General features: G+C 47.5%; 1 protein-coding gene across 3 annotated transcripts in view; it reads left to right on the top strand.

Annotated features, from left to right (window-relative positions):
• OLFML2B (olfactomedin like 2B) overlaps positions 1-23,014 on the top strand; it is a 42,509-nt gene extending 19,495 nt beyond the window's left edge. The window contains exons 5-8 of one of the 3 annotated variants that reach the window (XM_023190350.1): positions 3,820-4,045; positions 5,793-6,326; positions 21,233-21,409; positions 21,938-23,014. In XM_023190350.1, the coding sequence (XP_023046118.1) occupies positions 3,820-4,045; positions 5,793-6,326; positions 21,233-21,409; positions 21,938-22,539 (1,539 nt within the window). In that variant the 3' untranslated portion in view covers positions 22,540-23,014. Of the gene's footprint in view, positions 1-3,813; positions 4,046-5,792; positions 6,327-21,232; positions 21,410-21,937 lie in introns of all 3 variants that reach the window. The other 2 variants (XM_023190348.1, XM_023190347.1) reach the window with 2 other exon arrangements.
• The last annotated feature ends 4,041 nt before the right edge of the window (positions 23,015-27,055 follow it).

Raw genomic sequence — 27,055 nt, 5'->3', positions numbered from 1 at the left:
AGCCCACCTGGTATCAGCGGCCCAGCTGCCCAACGGAGCCAGGTGTCCCTTTCCCGCTCTGGCTTCCAGTTTCCCAGTCGGCTGAGCTTAAGAATGCATCTGTCGTCTTGATGACACATTATGTGGTATGTTCGGGAACCCAGTTCAGAATTCCTGAGGGCAAACAGCAAAAACCAAATCAAACACACCAAACCCTTTTTCTCCTTGCTCAGCAAAGTCCCTTCCCCTCCTCCAGTCCCCATTCATCACGCTGCTGAAGTTAGCACAATCCTTCCCCACAAGGACGGTGGGGCAGAAAGGGGAAGTGGCGCAGGAGGCCCCAAGGCAGGATCTTGCCATCCCTCTGTTTAGTGAACCCCATGCCAAAAAGCGGGTCGAAGGGGCACTGGGTTTGGTTGTTTATTTTTAGGGTTCCTGTAGATTATGTCAGAGCTTTCTTGGAATGGTAAATGGTAATTTGTTGAGGGCTTCTCTCTAAGATGGTCCTTGCCTGAGGGGTTGGCATGGGGCTCTGGGGGCAGGGTTGGGAATGGAGAGAGCAGGGTGAGAGTGGAGAGAGCAAGGTGGGAGTAGGAACATTTGACTCCAGGAGCTGAAGTCATACAACAGACTCTTGGATTCACAGAGAAAGGAAATCAAAGCTTGGAGGGGGCCGCTGCCACCCAGCGCAGCCTGTCGCCAGTGGATCCGAGGAAATTATATGTTCTCTGGCAAGGTCTGTCCATGGTCTTGCTCCATTTCCTTGGTTGGGAGAAAGCACTGCAGTTCCCACCCTTCCCTGAGAGCCTGGAATTAAAGACAGTTCCTGGGGTTTGTGGCGAAGAAATGACAACCTGCTTTTGCAATGCAGAGGGAGACCAGGGTCCGGTAATTAGATGCCCTTCAGTGTCTGAGTCATGGGCTGTGGCCAGGGTCTCCTGACAGCCTACCGAGCAGCTCTTCCTAGTGGGAAATGAGGGATCTCCCAAGTCTGCTGGGTGGGAGCCAGACCACGACCCGGAGGACTAGGGGAGGCAGGCGAGTTTTTGGATGGCAGGCGAGTTAGTCCTGTGGTCACAGCTGCAGGCAGAGGCTTAATGGAAGGAAGAGGCAGGCTCTGAGGGCAGGCAGCCTGGGGCTGACCTGAGTTGTGTGACTTGAGAACTGCCCCTCTCAGCCACTGAACTGATTGACTTTCAACCAAATTGCTGAGCGACTCTGAGCCTCTGTTTCCTTATCTGTAAAATGTGGATGATGGTATCTACTTTCCCCATTGTTGTAAGGGTTCAAAATAATACAAAGGACATGGCCATAATAGGTGTTCATTAAAATATCATCTCCACCAACCAGATACCCACTACAGCTCAGGTGGAGTTTACATCACCAGCAAGAACAGAGAATTGAGGGAGGGGCAAGGAGCAGGAGTAGGGGCTGCCCCAGGCACAGCCAGGCAAGTTGGCCTGTTTCCTCTGGGCAGACAGGGGAGGCTGGCAGAAGGGTGTCCCCTGCCTTTCAGGAGTCGGTCACCACTGTGTGCTGGGGAGAGAGAGATACACAACCCCATCGGTTGTGCCATCCAGAACTCTCTTGTCATGAGAAAACAGGCATAGGCTTGGGGGTGTCCTTGGGGGTAATGAGGACTCAGGGCTTTTTCCAGGCCAAATTGTAAAGATCAAAGCAAGAGCTTGGTTTGCTTCTTCCTGCGCAAAAGGAGCACATTGGCCATGGTGGCCAGGTTCCTACAGCCAACATGGAGTGGCTCAAGGCCCTGCCCTGCCTCAGGGCACTGGGCATCTAGGAACACAGGTTTTGTTTCCACATGGGCTCTGCTCTCTGGGTGGCTTCCACCAGGCCTAGAATTACAAGATTAAAGGGAGCTCACTCACCTCCCCCTGGTTGAGAAGGGACCTCATGGTTTAGGGGGCTGCGGGACTCAGCCACTAGAGTCCTGGGGAGAGCAGGGCTGGGCCACACTCCTCTCAGGCTTCCACACTTCTCTGATGGAGCCACCAAAGCAGCTGGACCCACCTGTGGGGTGGCCCTGACTTTGAGCACAGTCAGTTCACAGGTCGTGTGCCCAAGGTCCTTTGCTTTCAAAGGTGGGTAATTATAATCCTGGACAAGGAATCTGACTGGACAGACCGACACAGCACCAGAGATCTTGCCACACTGTGGACACAGGGGCTCCTGACCTTGGGTAGCAGCTCTATGGAGGACAGAGTGGTCCATCTACACGATCAGAGCTGTCATGGGGCACTCTCACAGTGCCATCCAGATGCCCAGTCACTGGGCCATGTGAGCATCATTTGTTTTGACAAAATCAAATGCCAGTTAGTTACCAATGTAGATAATTCCTTGGGATTTGTTGTGATTCAGAAATTCAATTTAAAAAATATTAGGGAGCCTCTATCCAGCGGAATCAAAGATGAACAAGAAATGGTCTTTCTTCTTTCAGATTCCCATAGTCTGCAGAGATAGCAACATCACTAAATAGTGCCTGTGGAAAGCAGGCTAGGAGAGGCGCTACAGCAGAAGCACAGACTTGTATTCATTAGGACTTGTGTTCGGCTTGGGTAAGAGACCCAAATACAGTGCCTTAAACAATAGAAATATTTGTTGTTCTTTCACGTAAAAGAAACTCTGGAGGCAGGCAGTCTGATTAGCTCCAAGATGTCGTTACTGACTTTCATCCTGAAAATCCCCTCATGATCACAAGATGGCTGCTCAGCTCCAGCTATTCTGTCCACATTTCAGTCCAGAGAAATGAGGAAGAGAGCAAAAGACGCCTCCCAGCTGAATCAGCCCCCCTTATACAGAACTTTTCCAAATGCACATCCCATCAACTTCTTCCTAAACCCCACTGGCCAGAATTCAGTCCCATGCCCACTCCCATAAAACCAGGTCTTCATTAGTAAGGAACAAGAGGGCAGGGAATTTGGGTAATCAATGAGAAATCTCTGCCATAAAGCACAAAATGAGGCTTGGGGAAGATTGATTAATTCTGAATTAGAAGGTCCAGGAGTATTTCCTTGGGGACCTGAAATTTTAGCTGGGCCTTGAGAAGTAGATATATGGGGGAAGGAGGTATAATGGTTTTCTAGGCAGAGAAAACAGGCTGAACATAGATCCAGTGGCTCAGGAAAGCCAAGAGTTTCAGTAGTCAGCCAAGTAACTGGAGTGCCTAAGGCGTGGGGTACAGGGCACGCAACAAGAGAGAAGAATGTTGAGCTAGATCAAGATCAGTTTTACTTTGGACTTTATTCTGCACGCGGGAGGAAGGGTTTGGGGGCTGGGGTGACATGTGTTTTAGGAAGTCCATTCTGATTGCTGTAACAAGCTTCATCCTGAGGCAGTGTGCATCCTGCTCCTTGGGCTTCATGTCCCAGCCCAGGCATCCTTCCCCTCACATGGATCTCACCCAAAACAACTTATACCAGATCTAAGTCACCCAGCATCCCTAGGCCAGAGCCAAGAGGAGGACTGAATTCTTTGGGCAGGATGCGTCAAGTATAGAGACGTTGATTCTGGAACCAGACATCCTGGCTTCAATCTGCCTTACCACTTACCTGTTGTGGGACTTTGGGAAATTTATATAACCTCTCTGTGCCTCAGTTTCCTGAAATGTAAATGATCATGATAAAAATAGGTCTTACCTCATAGAAGTGATGAGAAGATTAAATTAGTTGACATATGTAAACGTATAAAGCACTTAGAACAGTGCTTGGCTCTTCGGAAGTGTTGCTGTTATTAGCACAGCCTTGGCTCCAGCCTTGCCCCCACCTGCCCACTGCCTCTCTGACCAGTGACCTGACCTTCCCTTGTGTCCCCTTTGAGGAGCAGTATGAAGAGCGGTTTCTGCAGGAAGAAACTGTGTCCCAGCAGATCAACTCCATCGAGCTTCGGCAGAAGCAACCCCTGGCTCCGCCTGAGGTGGTGAAGTCACAGCGGCCCCTGCAGAGGCAGGTCCACCTGAGAGGCCGGCCGGCCTCCCAGCCCACCGTCATCCGGGGCATCACCTACTATAAAGCCAAGGTCTCTGAAGAAGAGAATGACATTGAAGAGCAGCGTGAGTTGGGGTCAACAGGGTGGCCCCAGAGGCAGGGCAGGGAGGGAGTCACCATTTGGACCATAGGGGGCTGGACTTCCTGGGAGCCATACACCCCTCCTGCATTCTGATTATTGCTGTGACCCTGTTATCCAGCGCTGCCACTGCATTTCCTCACAGCTCGCTGAGTGGCCTTGGGCAAGTCACTTAACTTCTCTGGGCTTGAAGAAGACCATATGGCAGAGCGTGGCTGGGCTGGAAGGGACTTCAGTGCCCTCCAGTCCAGTCCTCCCCGTTTGCAGTGAGGAAACTGAGGCGTGGGGGAACTGACTGGCTTAGAGCCACAAGCCACTTGTTCCTCCCTCCGGGGGCCCTGAGGTTCCTGTCTGAGTCTCCAGGACCTCCCCTTCGATCTCTGTCCTTCATTTTTCATGGAAGAGAGATGATCCCTTTTCACTTCACCTTTACCTTGGTTCCTTAGGCTTATTCCTCTTCCTGTGCTCCTCCTCGCCGCTTCCTCCTCCTCTTCTCTTCTTTCTTTTCCTTGCCCAGCATTCCCAGCAGGCCCCAGCTCTTCCCCTCTCCCCAGTGTGTCTGAGCGGGTCCTTCCCCATCAGGGCTGATGCAGCAGCCTCCTGTCTGTCTCCTTGCTTCTGCCTTTGCCTCCACTATGTTTATTCTCCACCCAGTAGCTGGCATCATCATTTTGCCCACGTTTAACTGTGCTTTTTGGTCTTTTGTGTGTGTGTGTTGTTGATTTGTGGGAGTTTTTTACATATTCTGATTACAAGTTCTTTGCCATCATATGTATTGCAAGTATTTTATCCCTACCTATGGCATGCATTTTTAGTTCCTTAATGGTGTTTTTGATGAGCACATGAAGTCTATTTTACCAATTATTGCTTTTGTGGTTAGAGCTCTTTGTGTCCACTGTAAGAAATGTTTGCCTCTCCATGTTCCATCTCTGCTCAAAATCCTGCAGCCTCCCCCATTTCATTCAGAATAAAAACTGAAGTCCACACACAGCCTGTAAGTCATGCATGCCCAGCACCTGTCCTCGCTCTGACCTCACCTCTGCTTCAGTCACACTGGCCACCTCGCTGCTCCTGGGCCACTGCACACGTGTCCTGCCTCAGGGCCTTTGCTCTGTGGTTAATCACCCCTGGAATCTTTGTGCCTGATGGCTGCTCAACTGACTCCTTCACCTCCTCCAGGCAGCTGCTCATCTCCCTAGCTCAATGAGTCTCATTCTTACCACTTTATTCTTCTCTGCAAGTTTCCCTTCCCTTCTAGCTTTTTTGACCCTCTTTACCCTACTTTTTGTTCCCCATAGCACCTTTAGTTGCACAATCCTGTCTATTATTTAGCGTCTCCACCACTTAATAGAAGCTCCAAGCAAAACAAGGATCCTTGTTTTGCTCGCTATTGTTATCCACACTCCATAAACATGTGTTGGATGGATGGATTGGATGACTCACTTACTCCCAGCCATTGGGGTTTAGGACCCTGATGCGTCCTGCCAGTGACCCCTGAGTCCTGGGGGAAGCATGGCTGCAGTCAATTCAGAGAAACCTCCTGGAAATTCAACGTCCTTCCACCTGTGCTCCTGTCCACGTCCTTCCGAAATCCCAGCCAGGCCCCCTCTCTAAGTCAGGCCATCGTGTTAAGGAAAGGCACCCTGTAATTCACCTGCCCATTGCCATGTGCTGTTGTCATCTGTAGCTTGTTTCTCTCCCGTGCCACAGTGAACCTTGTGTTTGTTTCACAGAAGATGAGTTTTTCAGCGGTGACAATGGAGTGGATTTGCTGATTGAAGATCAGCTCCTGAGACACAATGACCTGATGACCAGTGCCACCCGAAGGCCCATAGCCGCCCATCAGGGACACAGCACTGCTGTGACAACGGACCTGAACGCTCGGACCGCACCCTGGTCCTCGGCCCTGCCAGAGCCCTCAACCTCAGCTCCTAGCATTGCCAACCGTGCCTCAGTGGAACCACTCTCAGCAACACTCCAAACAACCTTAGTGTCTCCAGATCCCACAAGGGAGTCAGTCCTGCAGCCTTCTCCTCAGGTACCAGCCACCACCGTGGCCCACACAGCCACCCAGCAACCAGCAGCCCCAGCTCCTCCGGCAGTGTCTCCCAGGGAGGCATTGATGGAAGCTGTGCACACGGTCCCAGTGCCTCCCACCATAGTCAGAACAGACTCGCTGGGGAAAGATGCTCCTGATGAGCAGGGAACAACCCCTGCCAGCCCCACGCTGAGCCCCGAAGAAGAAGATGACATCCGGAATGTCATAGGTAAGTTCATTGTATCTGGCCTTGGTCTCCTGATCAGCTCAGGTAAAAGGCTGAGCCTGGAAATATGTTGAAAGGAGAGGGAGGGACCAGATGGTCAAATTTCTCTATGGGAATGACAAATGGAGTGATGCCTTTGACTACCGATTAGCTTTAACATCTAGGGTTTATATATTGAAACCGTGCCAGTGGCAAGAGTGGGACTCTTTTTCCTAAAATAGAGATATAAATTAATGGAGCCGAGATTTGGCTTCAGGAGTCAGTTTTATAAATATTTGTTGAGGGCTTTCCGTACACGAGGCTTTGTGATGGCTATTGGGGTATCCAGTGATTAATAAGTGAATTTTTCTGTGGTAAGTTTACAAGTCATAAAAGAACAAAGGGTTTTTACTGGGGGAAAAGTCTCAGATTTGTAGCAGAGGGAGAGCCGGGGAATAGCCAGTGCAATGGGCCTCAGTGCAAAATCTTGAACCCCACTCTTGGAGAGCATAGAAACATCATGGCACCATGTGACAAGTGCTGTAGCAGAGGGATGGAGAAACAGAGGAAAGAAAGAAGGAATATTAGCTTGGCCTGGCTGCCAGGAAGCCTGGGGAAACTTATCTCAGGAGGTGTCATTTGAGCTGAGATTTGAAGGATGAATAGGAGTTTTCTTTTTTCTTTTTTCTTTTTTTTTTTTTGAGACAGAGTCTTGCTCTGTCACCCAGGCTGGAGTACAGTGGTGCGATCTTGGCTCACTGCAAGCTCCACCTCCTGGGTTCACACCATTCTCCTGCCTCAGCCTCCTGAGTAGCTGGGACTATAGGCACCTGCCACCACGCCCAGCTAATTTTTTGTACTTTTAGTAGAGAAGGGGTTTCACCGTGTTAGCCAGGATGGTCTCGATCTCCTGATCTCATGATCCACCCGCCTCAGCCTCTCAAAGTGTTGGGATTACAGGTGTGAGCCACTGCGCCCGGCCTGAATAGGAGTTTTCTAAGCAGAGAAGGGAAGCCTCCTGACTGTTAGGTCTAAAAGAACAAGGTATGTTCCAGAAGCATGGAGAATGCAGCCCTATTCTGTGCCTGGGAGCTCCATGGCCCAAGAGAACTCAGAGCGGTGAAATAGAAAAGTAGAGAAAAAAGGCAACTACAAAAGGAAAAATGGGAGCTAGTTACAAATGTCTCTTCCAGAAAGAACTAAACCAAACATTCATTAAATCACCACTGATCATGACTGAAAAATAACACTATTGAGAAATAATTTCATCAAAATGTTTGTTGAAAAATACACTTGATTTGACAGAGGATATGGCCTGCCTTATAGGTATCTTTCCCTTCTCCCATTTTTCTTGCCCTTGGCAATCTCGTTCCCAATCCCTCCTCAGCATAAGGTACGAGCTGCTGCCAGAGACAGGGTGGTGAAGGAGCACCTGCCAGGAGTCAGACACTCTGCTCTCTGCCATTGATAACTGTGTGACTTTGGCCAAATCTCTGCCTTCTCTGGGTCTCAGTATATGCCATGGTTTTCCGCAGGAAGTTTACCAGGTCATGATACAGCAATGGATTCTTATTGGGTGAAAGTTTCAGAATCATGGCAGAATGAGAGCAGTGAAATCGCCCATTAAAATGGACCCTGGGGCAAAATCTCATGAACCCTTGCCTGGAGGAAGCTAAGCAAGAAGGCAGTTCTTGGGCCTCAGAGGTGAGGGTGGGAGCAGGAGAGAATGTTTAAGTTTCTGAAGTGGGGTTCCTGCTGTATTTCTGCAGACTGCCTTAGGGTCGGAGCAGAGGCTGCCACTTGTGCACCCGCTCTGGACAGCCTGGCCTTTGTGCTCTTGAGAACAGGCCCTGAGCCCAACACTCCATCTCCCCCTCTGCCATAGGAGTGAACTTCCCTGGGCCCCCATACTTCACCATTTCAGCTTACTGTCACCCTTGGGTGAGTGGGACCATCCCTCCAAATATTTAGAAATCTGGCCTCTGTCACCCCTACCACAGTTTTCCAGAATGCTAACAGTGAAGACAGGCTGCAGGTAGGACCCACACACCTTGCATGCCATCAGGCAATGGTGTTTGCCAGCCTGGGAGCCTCTTCCCTCGGTGACTTGCTAGCCAGGAGTGAGGTATCCACTCTCTCCATAACCTACCAAGCTGGGTCCCAGAACCCAGCCTGTCCCCAACTGCCTCCCCAGGGCTTTGCCACCAGCAGGCTTTTCTGCTGTTTTCAGGGACACTTAGAACTCTTTCCCCCTCCAGTAGACTGACTGAGATGCTGATGCCCAGAGAAGCCCGGTGTCCCAGCAGCCATTTACCTGGTGGTAGGAATGACATTTTCTCTTGTTCAATATTCTGTCTAACTAAGAATAGCATCATCATGCTGAGGATGTAAGGTTTGCTTAAAGACTAACCCGTGGCATTTTTCGGAGGAGCTGGGGTTCTCACCTCATATGTTGACTGCAGAAGAAATAGACATGGACACAGATGTAGTGTGTTCTTCAAATGCCAAGGGGTGAGAGGAGGGGGTGGCCCAGAGAAGAAGAAAGGTTTGGCTGTTTAGGCGATGCGGAACTTTGACAAGTTTGTTTCTGGGAATTATTTTCAATAGTTTATCACTGCCAAGTGCCTCCCTCCAGCTGCTGTTGGTGTGGATGGGATTTTCATACCCTAACATTCTCTGCAGACCCCTGACTTGCCTATGCCTGGCCAAGGAAGACTGTGATGTGCTGACATCTCCCAGTCATCAGTAAAATAAAAAGCTTTTGGCTGAAATAGACACGGGCCACTGGTTTGCTACCTGGGAAAGCTTGTTTGCTGTTTGATGAATCCAGTAATTTTGATTTTTGAGCTATTTAAGATGTGATTGTAAACAGGGCTAATTTTAAAAGAAAGATTTTATCCCATAGTTTCCAATCCTGATTTTGTGATGTCCTAAGATGTCTACCATTATTCTCAGGATAGTTATAAAATGTTCAAAAAAAAAAATCCAAAAACAAGTAAATGAGAATTTATTTTTGGCTGTGCAAACAAAGCATTTGGCCATAGTATAGCACTAGGGCAGAGGGAGGAAAAATGTTGTCAGTAATTGGAGCCGGGGTTTGGGTATGATTGGTACCATCCAAGAAGATGCTTCTGCTCCCGACAGCCCTGGCTTTGGGAATAGCTCAGGCTACTGCAGCGAAATGAAACTGCCACGTGGCCAAGGCTCTGCAGATTCCCAAACTTTAGCAACTACAATTCCTGATGCATTTTGTAGAAGGGGGTGGTTTGGAGTGGGGGAGGGTGGGTAGGAGGAGCAGACAAAGAGGGCAGTCAGTTTATGACAATACCAGAGAGATCCTGGCTCCTATTTGAATCTAGGAAATACCATGAACTATGAAGAATGTCTCCCCCACAAAGCAGATGACTGTAACCACCCCGAGGCTTGGCCAGCTGCGCTGACCATAGGGCGTGATGGCCAGTCCTGACTGTCTCGTGTCAGGGAGGCTGGTCTGGGGCAGCCCAAGGAAGGCGATGCTGACGTGGGCTGGGGCGGCTTCCAGAGCCTCTGCAGAGACCAGACTCTAAGTCACTAGACAGGCAGCTCCCCCGGCCCCAGCTCCACTGGTCTCAGTCTCTTTGCTGACGCTGCTAATCCAATTCCCTCAAACCACTGGGAATCCAGTCATTGTATAACACAGGGGCCTCTGGCCCTAGAAATAAGGATATAAAATGAATAAAATATGTCCTTGCAGGTGGTAAAGGATTAAAATCTAAGCCTCTTGATAAGGATAAAGAGTCAACTAATATTAATAATTCATCCAGCACTACAGTGTGCTCGGCTGCAAAGATCCAAAGTGAGCAAGAAGTGGTCACTTTCCCAAAGGTTCAGGGAGGCAGCAGTGACTGAAGTGGCCGAGCAGGTGGGAAGTGTGGCCAGCAATGGATGCAAGCTGTCCAGGGGCATCGCATCACTTCTGTGATGGGGCTCCTCGCTGAGGCTGTTCCCCAGCTCACCAGGCTCAGAAGGCAGAGAAGAACTCTCCAGGCAGAGCCAAGAGCATGGGCCAAGGTGGGCAGGGAATGGAAGGCAGCCCAGGTGTGCCAGCACAGATAGGGACACATGAGGGAGAGTGATGGAATTCCAGAGTAGGGAGCCGCGGCCTGATGATGAAGGACATGAGAAGTAGGGACTCGATGCTAAAAGAGGTAGAGCGGGCTCTAAGCATGGAAACAATATTCGGATTTGGTCCAGTATTAAGTGCTGAGCACTCAGGATGTGTGAGTGCCGTGGGTGTCAGGGATGCAAAGACAGATACGGCAGGGGCCCTGTCCTGGAGTTGCACAGCTTGTATGTGAGACCGACACAGACACATGACTTCAACCAGGGTGGTGAGCACTGGAGGGCACAGGCCACAGTGGGTCACAGAGGGGAGACTGAGGCAGCCCAGGACCCTTTTCCAAAGAGGTGCTGGCCTAACTGTCTTGTAGCATGAGGGGAAATTAGCCAGGCAAAGAAGGAAGGGGGCATTGCAATGAGAAGAACCAGAGCCAACAAGAGCACCAGGGCCCAGTGCAAAATGACAACATAGGACCTGTGTTCAAAAGGCAGGGTAAAAGTGCCATGCAAAGTAGTAAATATAAAGTTCTTCTTCTTCCATTCATGTTGTGTATGTGCCTCTCTCTGTCTCTCTCTCTCCTTCATGGTGTTTTTTATTTGCTATTCCATGCTATTTTAAGTAAAGAAACAGGCATGCCCCCATCTTATCGTGTTTTGCTTTGTTGTGCTTCACAGAGAGTGCATTTTTTACAGACTGAAGGTTTGTGGCAACCCTGTGTCAAGCCAGTCTACCAGCACCTTTTTCTAACCCTGTGTGCTCACTTTGTGTCTCTGTGTCACATTTTGGTAATTCTCACAATATCTCAAACTTTTTCTTTGTATCTGTTATGATGATCTGTGATCAGTGATCTTTGATATTACTATTGTCATTGTTTTGGGGCATCACCAACCACACCAATATAAAGCAGTGAACTTAATCCATCAATGTTGTATGTGTTCTGACTGCTCCCCCAACTGGCATTCCCTGGTTTCTCTCCTGCTTCTTGGAGCTCCCTATTCTGTAATTCCTAATTACAATAATATTGAAATTAGGCCAATTAATAACTCTACAATGGCCTCTAGGTGTTTAAGTGAAAGGAAGAATCCCACACTTCTCACTTTAAATCAAAAGCTAGAAATGTCAGAGCTGAGTGAGGATGGCATGTCAAAAGCTGAGATAGGCTGAAAGCCTTCTTATGCCAAACAGTTAACCAAGTTGTGAATGCAAAGGAAAAGTTCTTGAAGGAAATTAAAAGTGTTACTCCAGTAAACACACGAATGATAAGCAAATGAAACAGGCTTATTGCTGATATGGAGAAGGTTGTAGTGGCCCAGATAGAAAAACAGTCCAACCATGACATTCCCTTAAGCAAAAGCCTAATCCAGAGCAAGGCCCTAACTCTTTTCAATTCTATGGTGGCTGACAGAGGTGAGGAAGCTGCAGAAAAAAGTTTGAAGCTAACAGAGGCTGGTTCATGAGATTTAGAGAAAGAAGTCATCTCCATAATGTAAAAATGCAAGGTGAAAAGCAAGTACTAATGTAGAAGCTGTAGCAAGTTATCTAGAAGATCTAGCTAAGATCATTGATGAAGGTGGCTACACTAAACAACAGATTTTCCGTGTAGGCAGAACAGACATCCATTGGAAGAAGATGCCATCTAGGACCTTCATAATTAAAAAGGAGAGGTCAATGCCTGGCTTCAAAGCTTCAAAGGACAAGCTGACTCTTCTGTTAGGGACTGATGCAGCTGGTGACTTTAAATCAAAGTCAGTGCTCACTTACTATTCTAAAAATCCTAGGGCCTTTAAGAATGATGCTAAATCTACTCTCCCAGTGCTCTATAAATGGAACAACAAAGCTTGGATGATAGCACATCTTTTTACACCATGGTTTACTGAATAATTTAAGCCCTTTGTTGAGACCTACTGCTCAGAAAAAAGAGATTATTAATAATATTATTTGAGACGGAGTCTTGCTTTGTCACTCAGGCTGGAACGCAGTGGCACAATCTCGGCTCACTGCAACATCTACCTCTCGGGTTCAAGTGATTCTCCTGCCTCAACCTCCTGAGTAGCTGGGATTATAGGCACGTGCCATCACGCCCAGCTAATTTTTTTGTATTTTTAGTAGAGATGGAGTTTCACCACGTTGGCCAGGCTGGTCTCAAACTCCTGACATCAAGTGATCTGCCTGCCTCGGCCTCCCAAAGTGCTGGGATTACAGGCATGAGCCACCACACCTGGCCAGGAGATTATTTTTAAAATCTGACTGCTCTTTGACAATGCACCTAGTCACCCAAAAGCTCTCATGGAGATGTGCAAGGAGATAAATGCTATCATGCCTGCCAACACAGCATTCATTCTGAAGCCCATGAATTAAGGAGTCCTTTTGACTTTCAAGTCTTATTATTTAAGAATACATTTCATACGGCTATAACTGCCATAGATAATGATTCTTCTGATGGATCTGAGCAAAGTAAATTGAAAGCCTTCTGGAAAGGATTCATCATTAAGAACATTCATGATTCATGGGAGGAGGTCAAAATATCAACATTAACAGGAGTTTGGAATAAGTGGATTCCAACCCTCATGGATGACCCTGAGGGGTTCAAGTCTTCAGTGGAGGAAGTCACTGCAGATGTGGAAATAGCAAGAGAACTACAATTAGAAGTGGACCCTGAATATGGGACTGAATGGCTGCAATCCCATGATCAAACTTGAATGAATGAGAAGTTGCTTCTTACTGATGAACAAAGAAAATGGTTTCTTGATATGGAACCTACTCCTGGTGAAGGCAGTGTGATCACTGTTGGAATGGCAACAAAGGATTTTGAATATTACATAAACTTAGTTGATAAAGCAGGTGGCATGGTTTGAGAGGCTTGACTTCAGTTTTGAAAGAAGTTCTACTATGGGGTAAAATGCTATCAAACAGCATCACACACTACAGAGAAATCTTTCATGAAAGGAAGAGTCAATTGATGCAGCAAACTTCATTGTCTTATTTTAAGAAATTGCCACAGCCCCTAGCCTTCAGCATCCACCCCTCTGATCAGTCAGTAGCCATCAGCATCGAGGCAAGACCCTCCACCAGCAAAAAGATGATGACCCACTGAAGGCTTCGATGATCATTAGTGTTTTTTAGTAATAAAGTATTTTAAAATTAAAGTATGTACATTTTTTTAGCCATAATGCTATTGCACCCTTAATAGACTGCAGTATAGTGTAAACATAACTTTTATACTCACTGGGAAACCAGAAAAGTTATGAAACTCATTTTATTGTGATATTCACGTTATTACAGTGGTCTGGAACCAAACCCACAATATCTTTGAGATATGCCTGTATTAAAAATTTAATTTACTAGCATGAATTATACCATTCATCTTTATATTGTGCAATATCAGTTTTAAATGCAAATATAAGATCTTTCAACTTTTATGCAGAATCCACCAAAATGACTCATTTCATATTTTGTAACTCCTACATACATATGTATTTTGTTCTTATTAGAATAGTGGAAACACTGCAGAAAACTAACTCATCTGTTTTTGTTTTACTTGATATATGAACATCTTAACAGCACTCCTTGCCTTCAGCTTATTGAGTGAGGAAGGACTAAAAAGAAAAGGAACTATGAGTTGCCCTATCCTTCCCTCTTCTTCTGTATCAATTTCAGCATAAGTTGTTGTCTAATACAGGGAAATAACACAAGAAAGAATATGATAGGGTTCCTTGACCATTTGTGTTTCTTAGAACACCACTGCCTTCTTTCTGCTTTCAGAGCACGATCTGGTTCAAATGGAAAATGTGGCCTCCGAGGCAACACACCTATCTTGTGCTCACTTTGAATCTCACTGAACTCAGGCATGTAGTGGGTCTACCTGCAATTCTGTGCTCATTAGGTATAGCAAACCCTATATGCAAGTGGGGGACAAAGAAGGTGACCACACATATCTTGCATTCTCCTCTGCTCACACTCAGGCTGCATTGTTAGACTTCACATAAAATACAAGTTCGAGGGTGAAAAAAGATGTTCAAGATGGTGACAGCAGATCATTAAATGAAGGGCAGCCCTTCTGAGCAAGGGTCCCGTGTGATTGCACAGATCATATGCCCATAAGGCCAGCCCTGGGTTTATGGTGAATACCATAGCCCTGGCAACTATGGTGAATACAAGCAGCTAGTTATGGGCAAGAGATCTCAAGCTGACAGCCTGAGGGCCAAATTCATCCTAAGATGTGTTTTTATGTTGGATCTGAATGCCTTCAGGTCAGCTCTTCCAGTTCACCACAGTGTCTTCTGCCACCTTTTGTCTCACACTCAGCCTGACTCATCATTTCAGTTCCTGCCTGACCCGTGTAGGCATCTGAGTTTGAGACCTCTGAATGAAGGCAGATGACAACAAGTCAGAATGGTGATGCAGGAAGGGCTGATGTGCTAGGATGAGGACTCTGGGCTGCACGTGGTGGTTGGAGATGATGGGTCATTCCAAGAAGATGTGCATCTTGGAAAAGCAGCACAGGGAATACTGGGGAGAATAAGTTAGAAGTGGGCAGAGATGAGCCAGAGAGACCAACTGGTGCAATTGGAGTGATTCAGGCAAGAGGTGGTAAGGTCCGAACTATGCCATAGAGGTGGAGGATCAGGGTCAAGATGTTACTCCGTGCTGAGTTGGAGTGTGGGTGAAGGGAAGGGGGATGTCAGGGATGACCTAGGTTTCTGGCTCAGTTGGTGGAAGGCATACCATAGCTTTCTCTGGGACAGTAAATACAGGAGGAGCAAGCCGTGAACTGAAGCAAATGATTTCCATTTTCAGTCCTTTAAGTTTGAGGAGCCAGGAGGACACCCAGAAGGAAAGCGCCTTGTAGGTAGTTGGATGGATTCATGGTGCTCAGAATCAGGACCTGGGCTGAGTTATCAGCAGGAGCTGAGTCTGCAGGAGGAATGAGGAGAGAGGAGGCTGAAGGTGGAACTCCAGAGGGTGACATTTGAAAGCAGGCAGAAGAGGAAGCACTAGCCAAAGAGCTGGAGAAGGCCAGGCAGGCAGGCGGGACCAGGAGAGAGTGGTAGTGGAAGCCGAGGGAGGAAGGAAACACCTTCTGTTGTGGGTGGCTGGGTGTCGGTGGGAGCGGAGGGTGGCTACCTCAGTTTCCAAGCGAAAAGCAGAGGCTTGACTAGAATAAGAGGACTGGAGAGCACCCTGAGGGGCAGCAGTCGGGTTGAGGGGCTGAGAGGCATTGCTGCCGAAGTTGGTCGGGGAGCAGATGCCCTAAGGACCCTACTGGGGAGGCTTGCCAAGTCAGCACCGGAGCTGAGAGCCGGGGAGGGCCAAGAAGGCTCTTGCTTGCTGATTTATTTCTTTTTTTCTTTTTTTTTTTTTTTATTATACTTTAAGTTCTAGGGTACATGTGCATAACGTGCAGGTTTGTTACATATGTATATGTGTGCCATGTTGGTGTGCTGCACCCATCAACTCGTCAGCACCCATCAATTCATCATTTATATCAGGTATAACTCCCCAATGCAATCCCTCCCCCCTCCCCCCTCCCCATGATAGGCCCCATTGTGTGATGTTCCCCTTCCCGAGTCCAAGTGAGCTCATTGTTCAGTTCCCACCTATGAGTGAGAACATGCGGTGTTTGGTTTTCTCTTCTTGTGATAATTTGCTAAGAATGATGGTTTCCAGCTGCATCCATGTCTCTACAAAGGACGCAAACTCATCCTTTTTTATGGCTGCATAGTATTCCATGGTGTATATGTGCCACATTTTCTTAATCCAGTCTGTCACTGATGGACATTTGGGTTGATTCCAAGTCTTTGCTATTGTGAATAGTGCCGCAATAAACATACGTGTGCATGTGTCTTTGTAGTAGCATAATTTATAATCCTTTGGGTATATACCCAGTAGTGGGATGGCTGGGTCATATGGTACATCTAGTTCTAGATCTTTGAGGAATTGCCATACTGTTTTCCATAATGGTTGAACTAGTTTACAATCCCACCAACAGTGTAAAAGTGTTCCTATTTCTCCACATCCTCTCCAACACCTGTTGTTTCCTGATTTTTTAATGATTGCTATTCTAACTGGTGTGAGATGGTATCTCATTGTGGTTTTGATTTGCATTTCTCTGATGGCGAGTGATGATGAGCATTTTTTCATGTGTCTGTTGGCTGTATGAATGTCTTCTTTTGAGAAATGTCTGTTCATATCCTTTGCCCACTTTTTGATGGGGTTGTTTGTTTTTTTCTTGTATATTTGTTTGAGTTCTTTGTAGATTCTGGATATTAGCCCTTTGTCAGATGAGTAGATTGCAAAAATTTTCTCCCATTCTGTAGGTTGCCTGTTCACTCTGATGGTAGTTTCTTTTGCTGTGCAGAAGCTCTTTAGTTTAATTAGATCCCATTTGTCAATTTTGGCTTTTGCTGCCGTTGCTTTTGGTGTTTTAGACATGAAGTCCTTGCCCATGCCTATGTCCTGAATGGTACTACCTAGATTTTCTTCTAGGGTTTTTATGGTATTAGGTCTAACATTTAAGTCTCTAATCCATCTTGAATTAATCTTCGTATAAGGAGTATAAGGAAAGGATCCAGTTTCAGCTTTCTACTTATGGCTAGCCAATTTTCCCAGCACCATTGATTAAATAGGGAATCCTTTCCCCATTTCTTGTTTTTGTCAGGTTTGTCAAAGATCAGATGGTTGTAGATGTGTGGCATTATTTCTGAGGACTCCGTTCTGTTCCATTGGTCTATATCTCTGTTTTGGCACCAGTACCATGCTGTTTTGGTTACTGTAGCCTTGTAGTATAGTTTGAAGTCAGGTAGCGTGACGCCTCCGGCTTTGTCCTTTTGACTTAGGATTGTCTTGGCAATGCGGGCTCTTTTTTGGTTCCATATGAACTTTAAAGCAGTTTTTTCCTATTCTGTGAAGAAACTCATTGGTAGCTTGATGGGGATGGCATTGAATCTATAAATAACCTTGGGCAGTATGGCCATTTTCACGATATTGATTCTTCCTATCCATGAGCATGGTATGTTCTTCCATTTGTTTGTGTCCTCTTTGATTTCACTGAGCAGTGGTTTGTAGTTCTCCTTGTAAAGATGTCCTTTACATCCCTTGTAAGTTGGATTCCTAGGTATTTTATTCTCTTTGAAGCAATTGTGAATGGAAGTTCATTCCTGATTTGGCTCTCTGCTTGTCTGTTACTGGTGTATAAGAATGCTTGTGATTTTTGCACATTAATTTTGTATCCTGAGACTTTGCTGAAGTTGCTTATCAGCTTAAGAAGATTTTGGGCTGAGACGATGGGGTTTTCTAAATACACAATCATGTCATCTGCAACAGGGACAATTTGACTTCTTCTTTTCCTAACTGAATACCCTTGATTTCTTTCTCTTGCCTGATTGCCCTAGCCAGAACTTACAACACTGTGTTGAATAGGAGTGGTGAGAGAGGGCATCCCTGTCTTGTGCCAGTTTTCAAAGGGAATTTTTCCAGTTTTTGCCCATTCAGTATGATATTAGCTGTGAGAATGCTGAGATTCGAGGAGGTTTACATGCTGAGGGGAAGGGCCCCTTCTTTTCAGACCCAGGTAACCTTTGAAACAGGGCCAGCTGCCTCCCAGGACTGTTGGTTAAATGACGGAATACATAGAAAGTGCGTAGTAAACGTCAGCGTCACCAGCATCCTTGGCAGCCCTACTCTGGGGAAACCTAAGATGCGATGCAGACTGCACTCTCCTCTCTGCAGTTCCTTTGAACTGTCTCCCATCTTTCTGTCATCCCCCTTGAAGAGTTGTCAACATGCAGTGCCTTCTCTCCAAGGCTGACGGTTTGCTGCCAAGTGTGGGAGCATCTGAGCTGCCCCAGATTCTCAGAGCACAGTGATGTGTCTGGGTCTCATGGTTTACTGGCCTCTTCCCTTGATCCTGTCTTCAGATGCTCTGAAATCGTTTGCATTTGTCCTGTCTGGGCTTGTCTGCAGGGCAGTAGTGTCTACTTTCTCTGAAGGCATGTGAAAATACAGCCTGAGGTTCTAGTACCAGGACAATGAAGCTGCAAGTGGGGACTCCCCTGTTCCTACAGAAATAAGGATGCCCTAACCCAAGAAGCTGACTCCATTTCTATCCATTTCCTATGCCTCCAAATTGCCACAAGCTTAGTAGCTAAAAACAGAAATGAACTCTCTAACAGTTCTGGAGGCCAGAAATTCAAAATGAGTCTTGCAGGGCTAAAATCAAGGTATCAGAAGGGCTGGTTCTTTCCAGAGGCTTGAGGGGAGAATCCGTTTCTTGCCTTTTCCAGCTTCTCGTGGCTGCCAGCATTCTTTGGCTTGTGGCCATATCACTTCAGTCTTTGCTTTTTTCATCACATTGCTTCCCCCTCTCTTGTGGTCAAATCTCCCTTTGCCTCCATGTTATAAGGATACTTGTGACTGTATTTATTCAGTAGGACCACCCAGATACTCCAGTATAGTCTCCCCATCTCAGAATTATTTTATGTAATCAGATTTGCAAAGTCCCCTTTGTTTTCTTTTGACCCAGTCACAGGCTCCAGGGATTTGGACCTGGATCTCTCTAGGGGACGTTACTCAGCCTAACACATCATCTTCAGAGGGGACTCTCCATGCACTCTGGTGAAGGAGACAGGGAATGCATTACAATCATTTTACTTCTGAAGAGATTAAAACGTTTTGACATTATAGTGGCAACACAGACTTTGGAGTTGGCGGCTGGGCCAAAACCACAGCCAGGCCTCTGGCCCAAGCCTGGGGCACATCTATAGCCCAGCACTGGGGCCCTGCCACTGCAAAGCCTCGGTGTGAGACGGGAGCCTGCAGGGATTTTCAGGGCTGCTGGAGTTGCACAATGAGTCCTGGCTTTCAAGAGTCCATCTGCAGTTTCTGTGTTTGGTCAGAGAGGTGGCGTGGCCATGGCAATCCCCACACAGAAAACACCTCACCTCATGTCTATCTGTGGGGCTTAGGGGCATGAGACAGGGGTGCCTCTGGACAGGGAATTGGTGTCCTTTCTGGGCTTTGCCAGGGCAGAGGATTGCCCGGTGATGGCATGCTAGGGCTCACCTCAGTGCAGAAGGAGCGTGGCGTCCTCACTGGCAGCCAGGGCCTTGCTTAGATCCAGGGAATGAGAGGTTTTCCATCAGATCTCCGCTGCCAGGGCTCAGTCAGAGTTTTCTATTTAATTGTCTTGAACAGATGAGCTCAGCTCTGGGGGAATGAGGCATTGACAGGGAGATTCTTTTGTTTGTCTTATGGAGACTGAATCTCTCCCCACTCCGTCAGACCAGGACCTAATAAACCCCACACTGAGCTGCCTAAACCCTGCCAACTGCACCCAGCTATGGGGCCTGCCTGCAAAACAGTGTTCATGCCACTTCCACCCCCAGCTGCCCCAGACCCAGGGCCAAGGACCCAGCTGCTTGCCCCTGTCCTGTCAGCTGCAGGGCTTGGACTCCTTCCTCAGTCCACTTCGGGGGGAGCAGAATAGATGGAACGGATTGGAACAGTTTGGAAATGAGGGTGGCCTAGAATTTAGAGAACTCTGGAATCCAAACTGTAGGGTCTTTGTTACTCTTGTCCCACGTGAGTGTCAAGGAGCAATTATTCTCATCACCCATCTGTGTCGTCAGTCTTGATGGCAGGTAGGGCAGGGGTTCTGCTGGCCCCAGCTGCCAGCAGGGGGTAAGGAAGCTGTGAGGGTAAGATTCATGTGGCTCTCTCACTGCCCCTTTCCACTGCCCTCTTCCCACCTCCTCCATAATCCACAAGTGTGAAGACAGGAAGAGCACATGCCCTTAGTAGTCACATGTGACTTCACTATCATTCAAGGCTATGTTCAATAATAATACTGCATATGAGCATTGCAGACTGTCAACTTCATCTAGAACCCAGTATAGTTCCAGTGGCCTTTTAGGACCTCTCCTGGGCACCAGGTCCAGAGCCACTCGGAAGGATATTGCTGAGTTCCTGTCCCATCGTGGCCGACTTGATCTCTGAAGGAGGCTTCTATACCCAGAGTCAGCTCCTTATTCAAGTACTTGGTATCTTGCCCCCCAATTCCCCAGCAGGGAGCCCTGGCATCCTGCTCCCAGTAGTGACAGGGGCATAGGCTTGGGGACAGCTCTCTAGGACAGCAGGTGGGCCTCAGGGACGTGAATTGCTCTGTTAGGGCTGGTCCCACAGCCTGGAGCGGCTCAGCAGCTGGCAGAGCCGAGTTCCTGGTTACACCCGGTAGAGTCCTCTCCTCTGGCCATACTTCTCATGCTGCGTGTTCACCCGGTGATCAGACGTTTGGGTGCCTGCAGCAAGCCAGATACTGTGTTCTGAGCACCGAGAATGTAATAAGGAAAAGCCACATTCCTTCATCCCTTGGTGCCTACACTCCAGTTGGGGGTGGGCGTGGAGGGAGGAGAGAGAAGCACAAGCATTGTGGAGATGCAGGATGACATGCTGTGTAAGAGAGCAGCATTCATGATACCCTGAGAGCTGAATGGAATAAAATAGAATAGGTCCCCAGAGGAGGGCATGGTGTCATAAAAGGATTCTGGATCTTAGGTCTTTGAAGGATAGGACTGAGAAGTCAGAACAGGAGCAAAGCATGGTGGTGTGAAGGTGGCCAAAGATGGGCACGGTGGAAGCTAAAGTGTAGGATCAAGTGTAGGGTGGGTCAGGGGAGTAGCAGGAGATGGTATGGAAAAATGTTTCGGGTCAGGTTATACAGAGCTATCAAAGCCTGCCATGGAGTCCAGACTCTAAATAGGAGGAACAGCAAAGGTTTAAGGGGTGAGGCATCACTAGATCAGCACAAAACCTCCATCTGCCTCTTCTCCACCAGGAAGGTGCAAGGACACTCTCTCCACAATCACGGGGCCAACCACCCAGAACACATACGGGCGGAATGAAGGGGCCTGGATGAAGGACCCCCTGGCCAAGGATGAGCGGATTTACGTAACCAACTATTACTACGGCAACACCCTGGTAGAGTTCCGGAACCTGGAGAACTTCAAACAAGGTGCGTGATAAAGATCCGACCCAGGCGGCTCCTTCCCTTCCCCACGTCCTCTGTTTTTATCACAGCCGGGCCTCTTTGGGTGGAAATGGCAGATAGGAAGGTGACACTTTCTTCTGATGACTAAAGGACCTTTCCTTGGAGAGCGGTCCCCCTTCCCCACTGCCTCACATTCTCTGCCTCTCAGCTCTTCCCCTCCTCCCGCGCTCCTGGGACATGGAAAACCTCCAGTCCAGAAGACCGCCTCCCTTTCCCATAGCCCTTGACAATTTACGAACCACATTCATGTATATTAGCTTCCTGGATCCTTGAAAGAAAGAGGTAGATGGGAATTGTCACTTGCCTATGACAGATGAGGACGCTGAGGCGCAGACAGGTTGAGTGATATGCTACAGGATGCTAGAAAGTGGCAGAGCCAAGACACAAACCTGGGTTTCCAGACCCCTCGTTGATCATCACTCACTTAACCACATGGGCTGCCCACCTCCTGCCATGCCACCCTGAAGCCTCCTGTTTTCTCCCCACCTGCAGGTCGCTGGAGCAATTCCTACAAGCTCCCATACAGCTGGATCGGCACAGGCCACGTGGTGTACAATGGCGCCTTCTACTACAATCGTGCCTTCACCCGCAACATCATCAAGTACGACCTGAAGCAGCGCTACGTGGCTGCCTGGGCCATGCTGCATGATGTGGCCTACGAGGAGGCCACCCCCTGGCGATGGCAGGGCCACTCAGACGTGGACTTTGCTGTGGATGAGAATGGCCTATGGCTCATCTACCCGGCCCTGGACGACGAGGGCTTCAGCCAGGAGGTCATTGTCCTGAGCAAGCTCAATGCCGCGGACCTGAGCACACAGAAGGAGACCACATGGCGCACGGGGCTCCGGAGGAATTTCTACGGCAACTGCTTCGTCATCTGTGGGGTGCTGTACGCTGTGGACAGCTACAACCAGCGGAACGCCAACATCTCCTACGCCTTCGACACCCACACCAACACGCAGATCGTCCCCAGGCTGCTATTTGAGAATGAGTATTCCTATACAACCCAGATAGACTACAACCCCAAGGACCGCCTGCTGTATGCCTGGGACAATGGCCACCAGGTCACCTACCACGTCATCTTTGCCTACTGACACCCTTGTCCCCACAAACAGAAGCACAGAGGGGTCACTAGCACCTTGTGTGTATGTGTGTGTGCGCACGTGTGTGTAGGTGGGTATGTGTTGTTTAAAAATATATATTATTTTGTATAATATTGCAAATGTAAAATGACAGTTTTGGTATATTTTTTTATATGGATTGTAGATCAATCCATACGTGTATGTGCTGGTCTCATCCTCCCCAGTTTATATTTTTGTGCAAGTGAACTTCTCCTTTTGACCAGTAACCACCTTCCTTCAGGCCTTCAGCCCCTCCAGCTCCAAGTCTCAGATCTTACCCATTGAAAAGGTTTCATCTGGGTCTTGCAGGAGGCAGACAACACTAGGAGCAGAAGTGAAAGAGGCAAGAAAGAAGTGCTATGTGGCAGGAAAAAAGTTTTAATGTATTGGAGAAGTTTTAAAAACCCAGAAAAATGCTTTTTTTAAATAAAGAAGAAATTTAAAATCAGCCCCCAGTGCACTTTTGTTTAGCACCAATATGTCTGGCCAGGTGTTGGATCCCGCTCCCGGAAGGAGACGAGGTCTGGTGTTTCTTAGAAATGTTCTCTAACTGAACTGGACTGCATCCCATGGGGGCTGAACCCCCATGTTCTCTTTAATTTTGTGGCATTGATCCCTTCATCTCTCTGTCACACTAGCTTCCTTGCTCTGTTCTGCTACTCCTCTCATCATTTCACCCAAGGTTGGGGAACCTGTTCATTCATTAGCCCTCCTTCTCGAGGGTCTGGTCTTAGGCACTGTTGAAAATACAAAGCTGCGTGAGTGCGACCTTGTTCCCGTACTTCCTTAAGAAGTTCTCAATCAATCCATCTCTCGCCTCCTGTCTCCTTCTCCCCATAACCCTGTCTGCCTTTTCCTGAACTAGCTCATTCAGCCAGGCTTTCTCCTCCTGCCTTCCCTTCCAGGAAAGGGGCCCCTTTCTGAAATGAGTTCCTTGAGGGAAGCGCTTGAGGGATGGGGAAGAACTGCAGCCCCTCCTGGTGTAGGGCTGAACCTTGTGCAGTGCCTGCTGTCCACAAGTGTGATTGTCCACATTACACAAAACAGGAGATAGAACATCTGAAAAAGCCTCAACAGCTGAGGTTATGAAGGAGGGCAGGACCCAGGGATGCTGCGGGGAGATCGGCACAGCTCTCCTGTTGCAGCTCCCCTCAGCCTCCTCCTGACTCCTCTGTAGGCGGCCTCACTTCCTGACCCCCAGTTAGAGGGTCACACCAGGGAGGACCCCCCTGTGTAGAGAACAAGGTGGGGGGCCGGCTGCAGCTTGTCTGGGTGAATCAATTGGCTTTAGAGCCAAACTGCCCACTCAGGCCAGGTGAGGACACTTCTCAGGTTCCTCCCACATGCCAGAAGGAGGAAGCAGAGGCAGGGGTAACCACAGGCCTGAAGCTGGGTGGTCAAAAATGTTTTCCCTGAGCACAACATCCAGGACTTTTTCAAGCAGCTTTCTTTTGTGGGGTTAAACTTTGGAAACACCAAGACTTAAAATACCAAGATTTAAACAAAGAATGAGTTTCTCCAAAACCTGAAGAGCAGAATCACAACCAGGCTATGCTCCACCTGCTGCCATCTAGGGCAAGCCCTGAGACCTGCACCCTGACCCTTCTGGGCCTCTGCCCTCACCTGTAAAATGAGGGGGTATTTCCCAGCCCTCAGACTTGCTGGCTGAGTCTTCAGCTCTGTAACACCTTGTCAAACTTAGAGCATTTTAATTGCTTGATACTGATGGGAAATATATTTATTTTTTCCTGTTAAAAGACTTCCTAGCAATATATTTCAAAAGTAGAAAAAAAATTCCTAACAATTTATCATTTCATTCTTTTTATATTCATTGATTTATGTGTACATTTATTCATTCAGTAAATATTTATGGAGCCCTGACTGGGGATGGGAGTAAATAACACAAAGTCACTGCCCTCATAAAGCTTATATTCTAGAGAGTGAGAGAGAAAAAGAAATACATTATGTGTAATGTGACAGGTGACAATAAAATAAAGCAGGCAAAGATGGGAAGGGAGGGGGTTGAAGTTTACATGAACAGGTCTGAGAAAGCCATCTGATCAGGGGATATGGAGCAGAAATGGAAGGCAGAGGAGTTGAGCGAATCTCAGACCTGGAGGCTGTGGGCAGGCAGACAGTAGGGAGCTAGAGGCCTGAAGGGGCCCCACGGGCACCCCAAGTGAGGCTGGTGGAAGCACCTACAACCAACTGAGCACCCTGGGCAAGAACAAGGTGCATTCTGCTGTCACTCAGCATCCAACACAGTTGAACACAGTTGGGTGATGGTGCGCAGGCCTTCTTCCTACCTGCCTCCTTCCCCACCGTGGAGATAGGTGTCTGATGGAGAAGACCATCTCCAGGGTCTGGGTCTTAGTCCTGCTTCTCCAACTTGTGTTTTGTGAGACCTTGGATAAGACCTCTCTAAGCCTGTCTGCCATCTGTATAAAGGACCACATTCTGTCTACAATAAGGGTAGATTCATGAAGATTCAAATAAAGCAAGGCAAGTAAAAGAGTGTAAAACATGCCATTATCACTGTCTAAAGTGAAACTCCTTAACTTGATTTCCCAAACCAGCTCCGCCTTTGGCCTTCCCTGGTAATCTCCCGGTCCCCTGGGATATAAGCTTAGGGGCCCTCTGTTTAATCCCTGCTCCCAGGGTCTCCACAACAACTTAATTACCCAGACCTCAGGTCCTTTCCTCCCACAGAGGCGCCGTGGGACACAGTGGCCTCTCATGGCCAAATCCCAGCTCTGCCCAGTCTGGCTTATGATCTTGGACAAGACATCAAACTTCTCTGAGCCTCATCTTCCTCCTCTTTAAAAAGTGAGTAATGAATCTGTTTTACAGGGCTGTTTGGGGACATAATGAAACAACATTATGAAACATGAGGCAAGTAACAGGCATTCAATACTCTTTGTTTTTTAATTGACACGTAATTATATAGCTTTTTATTATGAAAACCTTCAATCATACAAAAAAATAGAGAGGAAAGTGTAATAAACTCCGCACTCCTATCACTAAGATATGACAATCATCAAAATTTTATTACATTTGCTTCATCTTTTCTTTCTTTCTTTTTTCCTTTTCTTTCTTTCTTTTCTTTTTTTTTTTTTAAGAGACAGGGTCTCACTCTGTTGCCCAGGCTGGAGTGCAGTGGTGCAATCATAGCTCATTGTAGGCTTGAACTCCTGGGCTCAAGTCGTCCTCCTGCCTCAGCCTCCTGAGTAGCTAGGACTATAGGCACTATAGGCGCTAAACCAGCTAACTTTGTTATTGTTTACTTTCTGTAGCAATAGAGGCTCCCTATGTTGCCCAGGCTGGTCTTGAACTCCTGGCCTCAAGTGATCCTACTGCCTTGGCCTTCCCAGTAGCTGAGACTATAGGCATAAACCCCTGTACCCAGCCTTTCATATTTTACAAAATTTTTTCTGCAAATATTTTAAATTAAGGACAGCATGACATTTTACCCAAACACTTTAGTAAGTGTCTCTTAAGAAAATTTTTAATATAACCTTAACCTAATGAGATTAATTATGATTCCTTAAAATCAATAACATACAACCCAAATTTAATTTCCCCAATGTTCTCAAAAGTGTCTTGTACAGCTGGGACTTTAAACCAGGATCAATCAGTATCCACACATCGAATTATGTTTTTGTATCTGAAATCTCCCTCTATCTCCTCTCCCTTCCTCTCCCCTCCTCTCCTGTAAACTTTTCATTTTGTAATAATTTTAAATTTACAGAAAAGTTGCAAAGTTGGAAAGAGAGTTCCTGCACACCCTTCAAGTAGTTCCCCCTAATATTAGCATCTTGCATAATCATGGTATTTGTCAAAGCTCAAGAAACCCGTATTAGTGAATTACCGTCAGCTCCAGTTAAGCCTCTTTTCATCTAGAATGGTTCTCCCTGCCCAACCTCTTTCTTTCACATCACTGATTTACTGATGAAACTGTGTTGGGTTTTTGGTGACACATCACTTTCTGGATTTATCTGATTACTTCCTTCAGGTGTCACTTAACTTATTCCTCTGTCATGGTCTGAATGTTTGTTCCCCCCACCCCTAAATTCTTATTTTGAAACTTACTCCCCACTGTGATGGTGTTGGTAGGATTAGGCCAAGTGGGCAGAGCCCTCATGATGGGATTAAAAGAAGCTCCAAGGGCCGGATGTAGTGGCTCACGCCTGTAATCCCAACACTTTGGGAGGCCAAGGCAGGTGGATCACCTGAGGTCAGGAGTTCAAGACTAGCCTAGCCAACGTGGTGAAACCCCATCTCTATTAAAAATACAAAAATTAGTCAGGTGTGGTCATGGGCACCTGCAATCCTAGCTACTTGGGAGGCTGAGGCAGGAGAACCGCTTGAACTCAAGAGGTGGAGGTTGCAGAGTGCCGAGATCGCACCACTGCACCTCAGCCTGGGCAACAACAGCAAAACTCCGTCTCAAAAAAAAAAAAAAAAGGAAGCTCCAAGGAGGCCTGTTGCC

The sequence above is a fragment of the Piliocolobus tephrosceles genome, chromosome 1 (genome assembly GCF_002776525.5).
Source record: "Piliocolobus tephrosceles isolate RC106 chromosome 1, ASM277652v3, whole genome shotgun sequence".
In the NCBI taxonomy this organism is placed as follows: domain Eukaryota; kingdom Metazoa; phylum Chordata; class Mammalia; order Primates; family Cercopithecidae; genus Piliocolobus; species Piliocolobus tephrosceles.
Note: the sequence above shows the minus strand (reverse complement) of the source record. Positions and strands in the feature narration are given on the sequence as shown.